Source organism: Jaculus jaculus, chromosome X (genome assembly GCF_020740685.1).
Source record: "Jaculus jaculus isolate mJacJac1 chromosome X, mJacJac1.mat.Y.cur, whole genome shotgun sequence".
In the NCBI taxonomy this organism is placed as follows: domain Eukaryota; kingdom Metazoa; phylum Chordata; class Mammalia; order Rodentia; family Dipodidae; genus Jaculus; species Jaculus jaculus.
Genome location: NC_059125.1, coordinates 19,615,000 through 19,630,483, shown reverse-complemented (window position 1 = coordinate 19,630,483; position 15,484 = coordinate 19,615,000). Strand labels below are relative to the sequence as shown.

At 39.2% G+C, this 15,484-nt stretch overlaps 1 protein-coding gene across 5 annotated transcripts in view; it reads right to left on the bottom strand.

Annotated features, from left to right (window-relative positions):
• Nucleotides 1–15,484, bottom strand: part of Dmd (dystrophin) — a 2,157,654-nt gene that overhangs the window by 14,215 nt on the left and 2,127,955 nt on the right. For all 5 annotated transcript variants that reach the window (XM_045140973.1, XM_004663692.3, XM_004663690.3 and 2 more), the window contains 3 exons: nt 14,580–14,823; nt 13,154–13,277; nt 1,775–1,867 (listed from right to left, as the gene is read on the bottom strand). In XM_045140973.1, the coding sequence (XP_044996908.1) occupies nt 1,775–1,867; nt 13,154–13,277; nt 14,580–14,823 (461 nt within the window). The remainder of the gene's footprint in view (nt 1–1,774; nt 1,868–13,153; nt 13,278–14,579; nt 14,824–15,484) is intronic.

The window sequence follows — 15,484 nt, the reverse complement described above, 5'->3', positions numbered from 1 at the left end:
GATGCACAGCAGGCAATGTTAAGAGCTCAAAGGACAAAGTAACAGGAACAAAGGGGAAAATCATTTGATTTCTATTAAGCTTGCATATGGTCTTCTCTTTATAAACCATTAACATTTAGAACGGGGTGATACCTAACAGAATTAGGATGGGGTGGGGGTGCATGGAAGACAGGTAAGATTTTTATCTGTGAAATCAACATATCACATCAGTGGTGCTCAGCAGTGAAAAGATGGCTGGTGAAGATATTTAAAATTAGCTTCCCTTGATGGTTCCTTAGCAACGCTCTACCAGAACATTATTGCTTTTAATGTGTACTGCACAACATTCCCTCACACATCAAATAGCTAGGAAATGGCCATTGTTAACTGACACTGAACAAAAAGATAGGAAAAAACACACTACTCAAAACACCCCCCTCATTGCCCTTATGGAGAGGAACAAATAACATGAATTTCCCACAACCCTTCCCTCTTAGGCTGCCTACTAGGGGTGCCAATCACTGGCCACAAAGCTTTGTGCTTTCTCCTTTCTTCTTCCCTAGGTTTTCCTTCTATCTGATCACAAGTCACTTCTACCATTCATTTGTTGAAGGGATGTGGTCTTTCTGACTTTGTCAGGACAATAAACAAGAATAAATGCCCCCAGAAACAATCAACAGCATCACCATATCTCTTAGGATGAAACAAGACATCTGAAGCTCATATAGTCTAGTGAGATAATTCTGTGCATTCAAATCCTGCTTTTGTAAGAGGCAAAACATCAAGGTCAAGGTGACAGAGGGAAAGAAGAAGAAAACCTTTCTTTGCAAAACCAAAGTTTCTACAGTGGAAGTGAAAAAAAAAAACAAACAAACAATACTTATCTATGAAGATCTCATTAATCCTGTATTTACATGATGGGGCATGATACAATTTTTAAACACGAGAGACATCAGAGCATAAACCAGAATTCCCATCACTGCCAATTGCTGAATGTTCTAGGCCCTCACAAAGATAGCACAGAGCATTAATTTTCTCATCTGTAAAAGTCACATAATAATTGGTCTTAAACTAAAAAGAACCTCATAATTAACTCTTCACCCCAATGGGTATAAAATACTTTATAAATATCAGGTGAGATTCTTATTTCTAGAAGCATCTGATTACATAGGCAATTGAATTCAAAATCACTACTTTGACTTTGATATCAATTCCTTTCACAATTTTCTCTGTAGTACAAGTTATTAAACTAAAGTTATTTTACTTTCCAAATGTGTTTTGACAGAAATCCTTCATAACTTTTAGCATGGTATCTTAATAAAGAATAATGTTCTATCAAATTAAAAAAAATACTCCAAATGAGAAATTCATATTAAAAGTCTCATCATGAACCCAAAATAGCACTTTTAGGACATGTTGGTCTCCATAAAGACAAAAGTATAGAGAGCTGGAGAAATTTCTCAGTGGTTAAGGCCCTTGCCTACAAAGCCAAAGCACCCAGGTTCAATTCCCCTGTACTCATGTAAACCAGAGGCACATAGTGGCACATGCATCTGGAGTTCATTTGCAGTGGCACAGGCCCTGGTGTGCTTTCTCTGTATCTGCCTATTTCTCTTTCTCTCTATCTTTCTCCTTCTCTTAAATAAATAAATAAATAAATAAATAAATAAATAAATAAAAATAGAAAGTATTTCAAAAACAGGAAAAGCAAAACAAAAACCTCTCCCTTAGTTGGCTTTGGAAATGAGTGGCATAATCCCAGTAAGTGAAGTCAGTTCTTGGCATTGGCACTTACCTCGGGAGCTGGGGAAAGAGTTGTTGAGTTGCTCCATCACTTCCTCTAATCCTGTGCTTGTGTCCTGGGGAGGACTCAGAAGATCTTCCTCACCTTAGGGTCAAGAAAAACAAATCATGGCAAGGTCTACTTTTGTGAAACTAGAGGTACTAGAGGAAGGAGCCACAATTTCATCTTAAAACCATTATAAATTTATTACTTGCTCATAAACTAACAAAAAATCCTCACACTTGATAATTAGGGACCACTTCCTGTAACAGAAGAATTCCATGTGGTAATCTGTATTATTTTTAGAGAAGAAAACTATGTACATATTTAGAAATTAACATAAGGTTGATAACCTTTTCTTAAGGCCTCTTAACAAAAGTGAAACTTTTTTGCACTAAAATTATTACTACACACTTGCAGTGTCTCCTCAACACAAAAGAAACTACAAAAATGAAAATTTGCGTTTATTTCATGAGGTCAGAGAGGGGCATGACTTTGGTAAAAGAGCACTTGCTGTGTCAAGAATGAGGACCTGGGCTCTATCCTTAGCATCTACACTAAAATCTAGGCTTCTGCCTGTAACCTCTGTATTGAGTTGGGTGGAGAGGAGCATTGCTGGGCCTTACAGATCAGCCAGTGTGACGGAAAATGCCAGTACGAGAATGCATCTCATGGAAACAAGGCAGAAGAATGGTAGAGGAAGCCTGTTCTCTGGCCTCCACAACACATGTGCACAGAGTATATACAGATGTGTCACATGTCTTACTTCCATTACTAATACAAATTTAGTTGAACTGGGAAACATGGGGCATTTTAATGGTAGTAAGTCCAGCTTAGTGGCAGTTTATCTTGCAGAATAAATCAGAACCAACAGAAACATTCATGAACACTGGTGCTAATATTTCTGACAGTTTAATTACATCAAACTGGAAGCTCTGGGAACTTCACTGTACTGCGCTAAGATTCAGGTACAGTTCAGTGATGTGACTGGCATTCCTGTCACTGAATGACAGCATGGATCAAAGTATAAAGCTAATGATGTCAGCCAAGTTCATCTTTGTAGACCCACAATTACCTATCTAGAAGAGTCCAAGTACATTGTCCAAGTACAAATGTACAATTAGATTGATTTAATGGAAGCTTTCATGACAGTGATATTGTACCCATTCAAAAATTTATGGAGGCTCTGAGTTTGAATTCAGGGACACAGGTATGCTCAGCATGTGCTATAGCACTGAGTCATAATCCCAGACCCCGTTCTAATATTTTTGGAGAAGCTAATGCATTCTAGTTTGTACATAAGCAAGTGTAATCTTGTTTTCTTCTTTTTTCAATATCCTCTAGATTTCTCAAGATAGCTTTAGCTCATCTTTTCTGTAATAACTGAAATCAGATTTATCACATATATGCATGTGAAAAAGTAAACCAACTAACAAAAGAAATGCTCAGTGCCCAATATTTGCTGTATCAGATTATACTAGAAAAGTTAACAAAGCAAAATAATGCCTGAACATAAAGCAATACCACTGACTACTTGGAAATACAAGAAGAAATAATGGGGTAGTGATGAATATGATCAAAGTACATTATATGTATAAAGCATTATAAAGAAACCCATTAATTTTATAATATATGCTAACAAAAATTTAAAAATGTAACACACTACTGTGATATTAATTACTAGGCCCTTTTTTGTTTGTTTTGTTTTTGTTTTTTGAGGTAGGATCTTGCTCTAGCCCAGACTGACCTGGAATTCAGTATGTAGCCTCAGGGTGGCCTCGAACTCATGGCAATCCTCCTACCTCTGCCTAACGAGTGCTGGGATTAAAGGCGTGTGCCACCACATCCAGGTTTCATTTTGTTTTTGAGGTAGGGTCTCACTCTAGCACAGGCTGACCTGGAACTCACTATGTTGTCTCAGGGTGGCCTAGAACTCACTGTGATCCTCCTACCTAGGCTTCTGCTGTGCTGGGATTAAAGGCATGTGCCACCATGCCTGACCCATATTTGTTTTTTAATGCCTTTAAAAACTCAAGGTTTTATTTTTGTATGTTCATAATATAAGTAGAATGGCTTGATTGTGTATTGTATGTGTTCAGCTGTGTGTGTTCTATGCATACGTGAACAGAGAGGCCAGAGGAGAATGTCGGGTATCGTTCCTTATCACTTACCTTCATGTTTCATTGAGACAATGTCTCTTTCCCTGAACATGGAGCTACTGTTTTTGTTCATACGAGCTGACCAGTGGGCCCCAGTGATTCTTCTGTCTCCACCTCCCTCAGGACTTAGGCTACAGGCATGTACCTAGCTTTTTATGTAGATGCTGGAGATCAAACTCAGGCTGTCTCGTGCCCTCATGCTTGCACAGCAAATGCTCTTACCCACGGAGCCATTTCTCTCACCCTCAAAACTCAAAAATTTATAAACAGTAAGATTAGCTGCTCTGGAGTTATGGTAATAAGCCCAAATTCCCTGTGTGCATGAAATTCCTGTTCTAATGGAGATACACCCAGATCACGAGTAAAGTCAGTGACACAGCTGTACCAACTAGTGATGGACACTCTGAGGGTCAGCGGGGGACAGTGAGAGAGAATGCTCAGCAACAGCAGTCTTGTAAGCCCCTGCTGGTAAGATGCAACTGAGCAAAGCTATTAAGGACTTGAAGGTGTGAGACATGCAGGCATGGGAGGGACCAGTTAGTGTTCCAGAGAGAGCCAAAAGCAAATGCAAAGCCCCCAGAGGTCAGTGCGATTGTGTGCTCCAAGATCAGCAAGACAGCAGCCAGGGCACACTGAGCATACTTCCCCAGCTTGAGAATGTAGACTTGGAGGCCTGGGGAGGTGGCTCAGTGAGTAAATGCTTGCTGCTCAAACATCAATTCTTGTCCAGATTGCCAGACTCTACATATAATGCTCTGTGTGGTAATGTGTGCAAGTGCTGGGGAGCCAGAGACAGGAGGATCCCTTTCTCCATTAGTTTACAGAGTTTGATTAGTGAGCTCTAGGTTCAGTGATAAACTGTGTCAAAAAAAAAAAAAAAGGAGGGAAGTGACTCAGAAAGATGCTAGACATTGACTTCTGACTTCCATGCATACACCTGCATACTTGTACCTGTATATAGGTAGCCATACATATATGAATATGCACACACACACATGCACATGTAAAAAAAATGTTTAGACAAAAGTGTGCACTTGGAAAATCCTAGTGCCATGGCTATAAGGGTATAATACTTCCCAGTGAGCTGCTGGTCCGGAGTCTCCTGAGGCCCTCCAAACAATATAGGCTACTACCACTGCTCTTGGTTGCCCACCTGGACTAGATGGTAAGACCCTACTTCTGAAGATACCATCCGCTTTGGTTGTAGAACACTGAGAAATCAAGTGGGAACAGAGTGGATGCTTCTTCCCTGCTTTCTAGATATCATAGTGTTGGAAGTTGCTATGAAGGCTGTTAAGCAACAAAACTTAACATGTTAACCTATCAGTGGACCCTGCAAGCTACACAACCATTAACAGTTTATGGTGGTAACCAAGTGCTCTGATTCGATTTGAGAACCGATCTGCAGGAAGGAATTAGTGCCTTCAACCTAAAACTGAGTCAAAAGTCTATGGTGGGGGTTGTCATAGCCCTCAGGAGGGAATCTAATAATGTTTGGCAAAATGGGTATGTTGAGCCTACCAAATTGCTTTCGAAATATTTGTGTTTTGGCAATAAATTAGTTGCTCTCATCTTTGGTCAGATTCTTTTGTCAGATGGTGGTGAGCAATGACGATACTTAAAACTTGTCAAAGTGCTGAGAATAAGTGACTGTGGAGGGCTCAGTATAAAATGAGACATCTCTATCATACCCCAAGGCTTAGGTTTGAATTAGATGTCCCCCATAAACTCATGTGTTCTGAATGCATGGTCCTCTAACTGGTGGCAGTTTGGGAGGTGGAGCCTTGCTGTAGGAGGTGTGTTGTTGGGAATGGACTTTAGGGTCGTATAATAAGCTCTCTCTTGCCAGAGCTCAACTCAGTCTCTGTCTGCTGTTTTCTGTGGCAGAGATGATGTCCAGCCTCTGCTCATGCCATGCTTTCCCCTGCCATCACTGAGTTTTGCTTTAATACTGTAAGCCAAAATAACTCTTTTCTCCCATCACTGACTGCTGAAATAGTATACTGCCAGAGATTGAGAGATTATAAAGGTAATAAATGTTAATTATTTAAACATTAATACTTAAACTTGACTCTACTCCAAAATGATGACACAAAACTGCACCAAAAGAAAGGTTCTTTGCCATATTTTATTGGATTATTTGAAGCTAGGCCAAAGAAATGACTGAGACATTTTAAAGATGCTTCAATGAGTCTCTTTGATTAATCACTGATGACTTGAAGAAAATAATTAAAGAGGGATGACACAATTTAACCTGAGAAAACAGAAATGGCATGGCTTGCCATAGCTAGAAACTTTTCAAGTCTTCTGAACTATACTATAGATTCAGACTTTCTAGAAGGGACAAAATCCCACCTGGCTCATTTCCTTTGCTTCATTTCTAATGCTTATACTGAGTGGTCTTACCTGTTTAAAATAAAAATATGTACTGGAGAGATGGCTGAGAGATTAAGGCACTTGCCTGCAAAGCCAAAGGACCCAGGTTCGATTCCCCAGGACCTGCATAAGCCAGATAGACACATGAGGTAGTCCATCTGTCTAGAGTTCATTTGCAGCAGCTGGATGCTCTGGCATGCCCATTCTCTCTCTTTCTCTCTACTTGCATCATTCCCTCTCTCTCTCTAATAAATAAATAAAAATAAGATATTAAAAATATAATAAAGATTGTATAATAATAACCCATGTGTCCCAGGCCCAACAAATACAAAAATCCTTACCTCTGTGGTTTTGTCTGAACATACACAGATTATTTTCTTTTCAAAAAAATTTAGCTTTGTACTAGCAAATGCCTTTCATGTGTGAGCAAATATGCACACCATTATTTAGATTTAAACCCATTTCCAACTTGGTGAGTTATTACTGTGGTACTTATGCCTTTCTCTCTCTCTAGTTTTGTAGATGACACAATGATTTATCAAATACTTTATATTTGGCTCCAATTATGTTTTTTTATTATAATTTAGGGTACCTACTTTCACTTTCTTTTTGTATGTTTAGGTATGTATGATGTGTCTATGGGTGTTCATATTGTTGTGGATGTGTATACATGTGTGTGCACATGGAGTCCAGATGTCAACATCAAGGTTTTCTTTTTAAATTTGGGGGGCTTATTTGGGGGAAGAATGGGCACTCCATGGTCTCTAGCCACTGCAAACAAACTCCAGATGCATGGGCCACCATGTGCATCTGGCTTATGTGGGATCTGGGGAATTGAACCTGGGTCCTTAGACTTCACAGGTGAGTACCCTAACTGCTGAGCCATCTCTCCAGCCCCACTGTTTTTTAAATGGGATTTTCCTTAGTTGCTCTTATTCTCTGAGCCAAGGTTTCTCACTGAAACTAGCAGCACACTAATTTGGTTAGACCAGCAAGCAAATAAGCCCAAGGGGTCTGTTTTTCTGGGCCTCTCCAGCACTAGAATTAGAGAAGTATACCACTATGCCTCAAATTTTACGTGGGAACTGGGGATTCTAACTTGGGTCTTTATGCTTGTGTCACAAGCACTTTAATGACAAATACATCTCCTGAGCCCAGTGCTTTTAATGTTTTACACACTGTGTAGAACTCCTTTAATAAATTATAGTGCACAATGGTAGTGCTGACTCCTCTCCTGATAGGTAGTTTTCAAGTTATGCAAAGAGATACTGAAATTAACTTAATGCCTGAAAGCTGTGGACTTCTATGTTTTGACACAAAAATGTGTTGTGTTTGATATCCAAAGCACTATTTTAGAGAACAGGTTTGTTAGCAGGATTGTGGCATGGACAGTGATCAATTGAGAAAGAACATGAGGAAGAAATAGAAGCTGTCCTTAAGAAGCTTAAGTTCAAGGCTGGAAAAATTGCTCAGTGGTTAAGTAGCTTGCTGCAAGCCTGCCATCTCAGGTTCAATTCCCTAGTACCCACATAAGGCCAGATGCACAAACTGGCATATGTGCCTAGGGTTCATTTGCAGCAGATGGAGGCCCTGGTGCACTCATTCTCTCTCTCTCTCTCTACTTGCAAATAAAAATACAGCTTAAGTTTAGGAAGCTCTAGAGGGAGCAAAGAAATGCTAGCAACTATCTGTAACAGAATAAATTACAAGATTTAATGCATATTAAAACCATCTAGTGTGTGCTTAAGTTCTAAAGGAAGACTCGTTGTTTGAAAAAAAGATAATATATTTCACTTTAAAAATATCAAGAAAACAAGCAACACTCATGCTGGTGAGGGTGTGGAGAAAAAGAAACCTGTATTCACTCTGTGTTCAAGTGTACACTGGTGCAGTCCCTATGGAAATCTGTGTGGATGTTTCTCAAAAGCCTAAAAATATACCTGCCATATAACCCAACTATATTTTGTCTAGGAATATACCCTAAGGTCTCCACACCCTTCTATAGAGAGGCTTGCTCACCAATGTTAATGGTTACCCTCTTCACAAAAACAAAGAAATGGAATCAGTTGGGATGTCCATCAACTTTTTATTGTGAGCATGTGTAAATGTCAGAAAACTAAGAAGGGGCCCATGTGGGGAGGAGCAATGAGGCTTCAAGAGAGAATGGTAGAGAAGGTAGCAATTCAGTGATATGAAAATCAAAGGGGGAATGCCAAGGGTGTGAGGGTTAAAGAAGGGTAGGGGGCAGGGTGGGGCAGAAGAGGAGATGGTTAACCAAACTTAAGTGTATATATATAAATAAAGAATAAAAACAGGGCTGGAGAGGTGGCTTAGAAGTTAAGGTGCTTGCCTTTGAAGTCTAAGGACCGAGGTTCTGTTCTATTCCCAGTATCCACATAAGCCAGACACACATGATGGCACATGTGTCTGGAGTACATTTGCAGTGGCTAGAGGTCCTGGCGTGCCCATTATCCCTTTCTCTCTTATAAAGAATAAATAAAAATACAATTTAAAAAACCCCACAAAGTACAAAAAGTGTAAAAACATGAAAAGAAAGAGGAAGAAGAAAGACTTTAAAACGAAATGCATTTTTTAAAAAGGAAACATTGAACTAAATGCCAAAGAAGACCATGTTAAAGAGTTTGGAATTTATTCTGTCAGAAAATATTTATTATATAGCTTGAATGTTGGAAAAATAATCAGAAACATCTGGAAGATAGTTTGGAAAAGGGAAAGAGCAAAGACAGAGAAACAAAGTAGAGCAGAACATGTGTTATCTGTTCAGACAGTAGATGAGGAGTAAATTTGGGCAAAAGCAGCTGAACTAGGGGTTTTACACTTTTTATAGGAATCTAAACAACTAACCTTTACTATTGGAAGGATGGAGAGAGGATTTAAAAGAAAGCCTTGATATTGCTCACTGAGGAGGATTCATAGTTACGTTGCAAGCTCACAGAAAGAATTTAAGCGAATCATAACATAAGGAGACAAGGATGCAGACACACGTTAAGGAACAGTCCACTAAGCACCTGGTCCAGACCCTTGTGTAAAGTGCCAACATCAAGAAACATGGAAAGAGGGCTGAAGAGATGGCTTAATGGTTAGAGTGCCTGCCTGCAAAGCCAAAGGACCCAGGTTTAATTCCCCAGGACCCAGATACACAAGGGCGTGCACGTGGCTGGAGTTCATTTGCAGTGACTGGAGGTCCTGGCTCACCCACTCCTCTCTCCCTCTTTCTCTGTCAAATAAATAAATAAATAAAGTGAAATAAATATCTGGTTTTCATTTTAAAAAAGAAACTTGTAAAGACGTCAAGGAAAGACATATGACAACAACATATAAAGCATGACCTTTCACCGGATCCTGAATAAACACAAAAAGCTACAAAGAATGATCCTGGAAGGAGTGGAGGCATCTGAATTTAAGGTGCATAGTAGAGAACTGTATTATAATATCAATATTTTTATTGAATCCAGAGGTCTGCTCATGCTAGGTAAGAATTCCACTGCTGACCTACATCCTTGGCAACAATTTTTATTTCTTTTTTTTATATATATATATTTATTTGAGAGCGCGAGCAAAGCAGATACAGAGAGAGAGAGAGAAAGGGTGGGCCAGGGCCTCCAGCCATTGCAAATGAATTCCAGACGCATGGGCCACCTTGTGCAGCTATATGGCTTATGTGGGTGCTGGGGAGTTGAACCTGGGTCCTTGGGCTTTGCAGGCAAGTGCCTTAACCGCTGAACCATCTCTCCAGCCCCAATTTTTATTTCTTGAGTGATAAATCTACTTTGGTCAGGTAACAGTATCTTTGATCTTGGAAAATTCAATGTCATTTTGAATGAAGCACATATTAAGTGGGTCCATGAAGCAAAACAAATCAACTCTATATAGTCATAAGTATGATCAACATGCACATAAAATATTGCTTCAAAATATACAGTATATGAAAAGTTATGCCAATTTTGAGCTATACATAAATAGATGTAAATATTAATATATGCATTGTATTTAACAAAGCATTAACGAAAAATTCATAAATCAATGGATATAAAGCAAATGTGACAAAAATAATTCTAAATTTAAAAACTAGAGACAAATCATCTATAAGCTTCATATATTAACAACAAACTTCATTTTTAAAATGCTTTGAGAATCTGTAATAGTTTAAACAAATAAGTAAAATATAAAACACTTTTACAGAAGTTGAGGAATGTTTTGATGTGAAGATTTGAAAATTAGGCTGGAGAGATGGTTTAATGGTTAAGGCGCTTGCCAGCGAAGCCTAAGGACACAGGTTTGATTCCCCAGTACCCATGTAAGCCAGATGCTCAAAGTGGCATAAGTGTTTGGAGTTCATTTGCAGTGGCTGGAGGCACTGGTGTGTCTATTCTCTCTGCCTCGTCTTCACTCTCTCTCTCTCTCTCCCTTCCTCTCTCTAATAAATAAATAAAATATTATTGAAAATCATACACTCTAGTGTATAGAACTCAAGAAAGTTTTAAAAAGGCTGTTAATTTTGATTTCTTTGTCTCCTTCAACAGAATCTAGGTGTTATTTGTGCACTGTTTCAGTAATAAGAGCAATATATATGTGGCAAAAGAGATGTTAGTGAGAAAGACTGATCCTTAACTATCTGGGGGAGGGGGTTAGTTATAGGAGCCCTGAAGATACCAAATCCATGAGTGTACAAGATCCTTATATAAAGTGGTGTGGTATTTGCACGGAATCCACACATGTCCTCCCTTATACTTTAAATCTCGTCTCCATTACTTACAACACCTAATACAATGTGAATGCTATGCAAATCGTTGCTACACTACAAATTAGGGAATAGTGCTGAGGAACAAAAGTCTATAACTTTTCAGTAAGGTGAACCCTCCTCCCCTCCTTAAAATCATACAAACAAACAAAGGAACAATTTTTAACTTTGGTTTGTGGAGTCCAAGATATGAAATCTGCAAGTATGCAGGACGACCAACTGTTACACAACTGTTCAGACAGATCACTTCGTGTTACTTCTCTCATATTTCACTTAAAAGAAAATCACTGGGATTATGTGTTTAAAAAATGCCACTCTTTATCTAGAATGTATCTCAGCAAATCCCAACCTTACTGGGCTTCAAACCTTCCAAGCACAAGAACACACACTGCAGTTCTTTAAACACCCGAGAGCATCTTTCAAAGACAGTCCATTGTTTATTTTCAAATGAACTTGGCTTATGCAGTTGAATTAAAAAAAAAAAAAAAAACACTTTGAATTTAACTTTTTTTTTATTTTTTGGTTTTTCGAGGTGGGGTTTCATGCTAGCTCAGGCTGACCTGGAATTCACTATGTTGTCTCTGGGTGGCCTTGAACCCACGGTGATCCTCTTACTTCTGCCTCCCAAGTGCTGGGATTAAAGGCATGCACCACCATGCCTGGCTAAATTTACCATTTTCTTTCAGAGAACAAATTTAGCAACATAGTTTATCCATTTAATCTTGGCAAGGTATCTTTTGGCCTAACTCTGCCACTGGAATATAGCATTTCTATCCCTATATTCAGTTCTGCAATAATCTTCTTGGTTCCACAAACCACCAGGGCCATATCCTGCTGTGTACTGTGAGGGCTTTAACAGGTTTGCTGCCTCTTCACCAGTGTTGATAAGCTAAATCATTAATGCTTCCAAGCTGCCAGCTCTCTGAATCTCACTGCTAAAACATGTGACTTAATTGAACATGCTTTACTTGTTTTCAAAACGGGGAAAAATCCTGAAGTAGGAAGTAACGTGGATACTGAAGCTCAATTGTTGTCAGAATTTATAGACTTGTCAAAGGCATGTAATGGTTTTATGTTCCACATTATCATTTACAGTCCCATCTGTCCAATAGCTATATTCAGATCTCATGTGGAGAGAAAGAATCTGACACAGAGGCTGTCCTAATTGTTGAGGTGTAGTAAAGTCAGGAAAAAAAAAAAAAAAAAAAAAAAAACCTCATGCCATTCCTCTTCCTTCTCCTACCAATAGAGGCCCTGGCTTTCCCAGAAACCTTGACTTCTCTGGAGTAGAAAGTACCCCTCCCACTGCTTCAGCTTTGTGAAGGACAGCATAGGATTTGCATCAACTACTCTCTCTCTTTGCTCAGCCACATTCATAACCTCAGAACCCTCACATATTTCCTTAATATCTGTCCCACTTCAGTGTGTCAGCATCACCCACCCTGCTATGAGTCCCACACCCCTGGCTTTACCCAACCATGAACCACACTTGAACTTCCACAAATGATCTCCATGGACCTCCTCCCTGGGAGGCTACACCTCAAACGCAGGAGTACGTTGCAAGCATTTACTTCTGTGAAGTGCAATTTATGAACTTTTCTGACCACAGTATCTCCCTCCTTCTCTGTCTCTTTCTCCTTCCCCCCACCCCGGGTTTGTGCATGTTGTTTTGGGACAGGGTGTTACTATGTAGCCCTGGATGGTACAGAATAGCTATATAGACTAGGCTGGCCTCAAACTTCAAGCGATCCTCCTGTCCCCCAATCGTTGAGGTGTGAGCCATTACACACAGTCTGATCATAATCTATTAATTTCCTACTGTAGAAGTAGACATGTATTTCAACTTCTTTCAGGTGACTTGACATTTCCTCAAACATACCATCACAATATAAAGTTTCATTGTTGGGGCTGGAGATGTAGCTGTATGGTAACGTGCTTGCCTAGCATACCCAAAGGCCCGGGTTACACCAGCAGTATGGGGAGGAAACAATGTTTTGCTACATTCTAGCAATCAAATCTTCTCCCCTCATATTTTGCAGTCGGTTCTAGGGCTCTAGAAAGAGAACCACATCTGGGGGTAGCTATGACACTTACCTATAGATTCTGAAGTTTGACTGCCAACCACTCGGAGCAGCATGGGCTGACTGCTGTCTGACCTCTGCAGAGAGGTAGAAGGAGAGGACACGGTGGTACCATTCACCTTGGCCTCAGCCTGGGGCTAAAGCATGTGAAATAAAATGGAATTACTGAGACTATACTTTCAGGAGAATGTTCTATAGCTTGAAAATGGAATTATTCTTCATTCTAAATCTTTAAAACTTTACAAAATAGAAATACTGTAGATAGTCAGGACTTGGAAATTATAACAACCCTCCCTTAATTACAAACTTGCCAGAAATTACTGAGTTTGGGATATTTAACTATTGATATGGTCCATGGATATATCTTTGATTCTGAATTGTACCCCGTTATAAAAATGTAAAAAAAAAAAAAAACTATAACAAGTGGCCCAAAATATAAATCATTTATGCCGAGTGTGGTGGTGCATGCCTTTAATGCCAGCACTTGGGAGGCAGAGGTAGAAGGTTTGCCATGAGCTTGAAGCCACCCTGAGACTACATAGTGAATTCTAGGTCAGCCTGAGCTAGAGTGAGTAGCGTGAGACTCTACCTCGAAAAACCAAAATAATAATAATAATAATAATAATAATAATAATAATAATAATAAAGTGTGTGTGTGTGTGTGTGTGTGTGTGTGTGTGTGTAATTTGATTAAAAGAGTAAGCAGGTGGGCATGGTTGCACATGCCTTTAATCCCAGCATTCTGGAGGCAGAGTTAGGAGGATCGTTGTGAGTTTGTGGCCAGCCTGAGACTCCATAGTGAATTCCAGGTCAGCCTGGGCTACAGTGAGATCCTGCCTCAAAAAACCAAAACCAAACAAACAAAATGAATAAGCAATGTAGAAGGCCGTGTGAGAATGAAAAATCACATGTGATCTCAAAGGATTTTAAAACTTAAAATCCCACAAAGCCAGGACTGTATCTGGGTATAGCCTGTCATAAAGCTATATACCTGTCATAAAGCTATATACTATGCTATGCTACCAATGGATAGTTAAAATTTTAAAATATCTGTTCAGAATTATAAGAAAAATGCCCAAAAAGACACATGAGAAAATATAACTAATTTTAAATAAGAGAATTCCACTCAAACAGTAAACTTTGCACCTACAGAAAACTAACGGAAATCTTTCCAGTGTTTAAAAATTTAGATGCATTTCAAATTGGTCAAAAAGAAAAAAAAAAAAACATTTTGTGAGGAAATGATCTTGAAGAAATACTTAAGAGGCTCATTCATCTCCACCCCCCCTTTATATCCTTTGACACTAGCTCTTTGCTAGGCACACAGAATGGCTGAATGTAGTGTTTGGGAAGGCTCTGGGCTCTACAGTGGTTTGGTGTTTATATGACGGGAAATGAGTGTTTGTAAGTATTTCCTATTATTGAGATGCGGGCCTCACTTGCTCCAGCAGCTGCCTGAGTCTATGGAGCTGGGACTCCAGCTGTTTGTTGTGGTCTTCCAGGATTTGCATCCTGGCTTCCAGGCGGCCTTTGTGTTGACGCAGTAGCTTCGCCTCTGCTATGAGCTCAGCATCGCGAGGACTCTGAGGAGAGGTGGGCATCATTTCTGGAGGGGATGGCAGTGGGGACAGGCCTTTGTGTTCGTGCTGCTGCTTCAGACGATCGTATTCTGCTTGTAGATTCCTGTTGGTATCAAAGAGGTAAAAACAAAACAAAACAAAAAAAAAACACAACAACAACAACAAAAAAAAAAAACAAAGAAAGGAAACGAAAAGAAAAATTAGTATCATCACCAGCCTTCATATAACATGACATATAGATGAATTTAACACCACCAAACAAAAGCAAGCAAGATAGGCACTATGAATGGCTGGTGTGATGATGAGCTTACTAATGCGAAAAGAACAAAATAAAATTTGAAGCTTTTGACTGGTGTGTGGGGAGAGATGCTTTTCAATTTTTTATGTTACACTAAAAGCCTCATGAGTGCTATGCTCAGATAAGTCAGCAGCGAAAGATTTAATTATTTTGTAAGTATTTCTTTATCATGTCATGAGATTAAAATTTTATGCCTCTCAGAACACTTTGGATTTCATAAAAATCAAAGCATTTTCAACAAAAATGTATAGAAATATACAAAGAGTATGTCCATGAACTCATCATTCTGCTTTTATATAGTTAGTTAACTCATACTGTAATTTCTTCAAAACTTCTTTTTTCTTGGTGCTGTGTGGGGGATAGAATCCAGGGACTTACACATTCCAATTTTATTTTTGCTTTTGCATAAAATATGACAGCCAAAGCTGAAGCTCCCCCATGTACCTCTTCAATACCATACCACTCC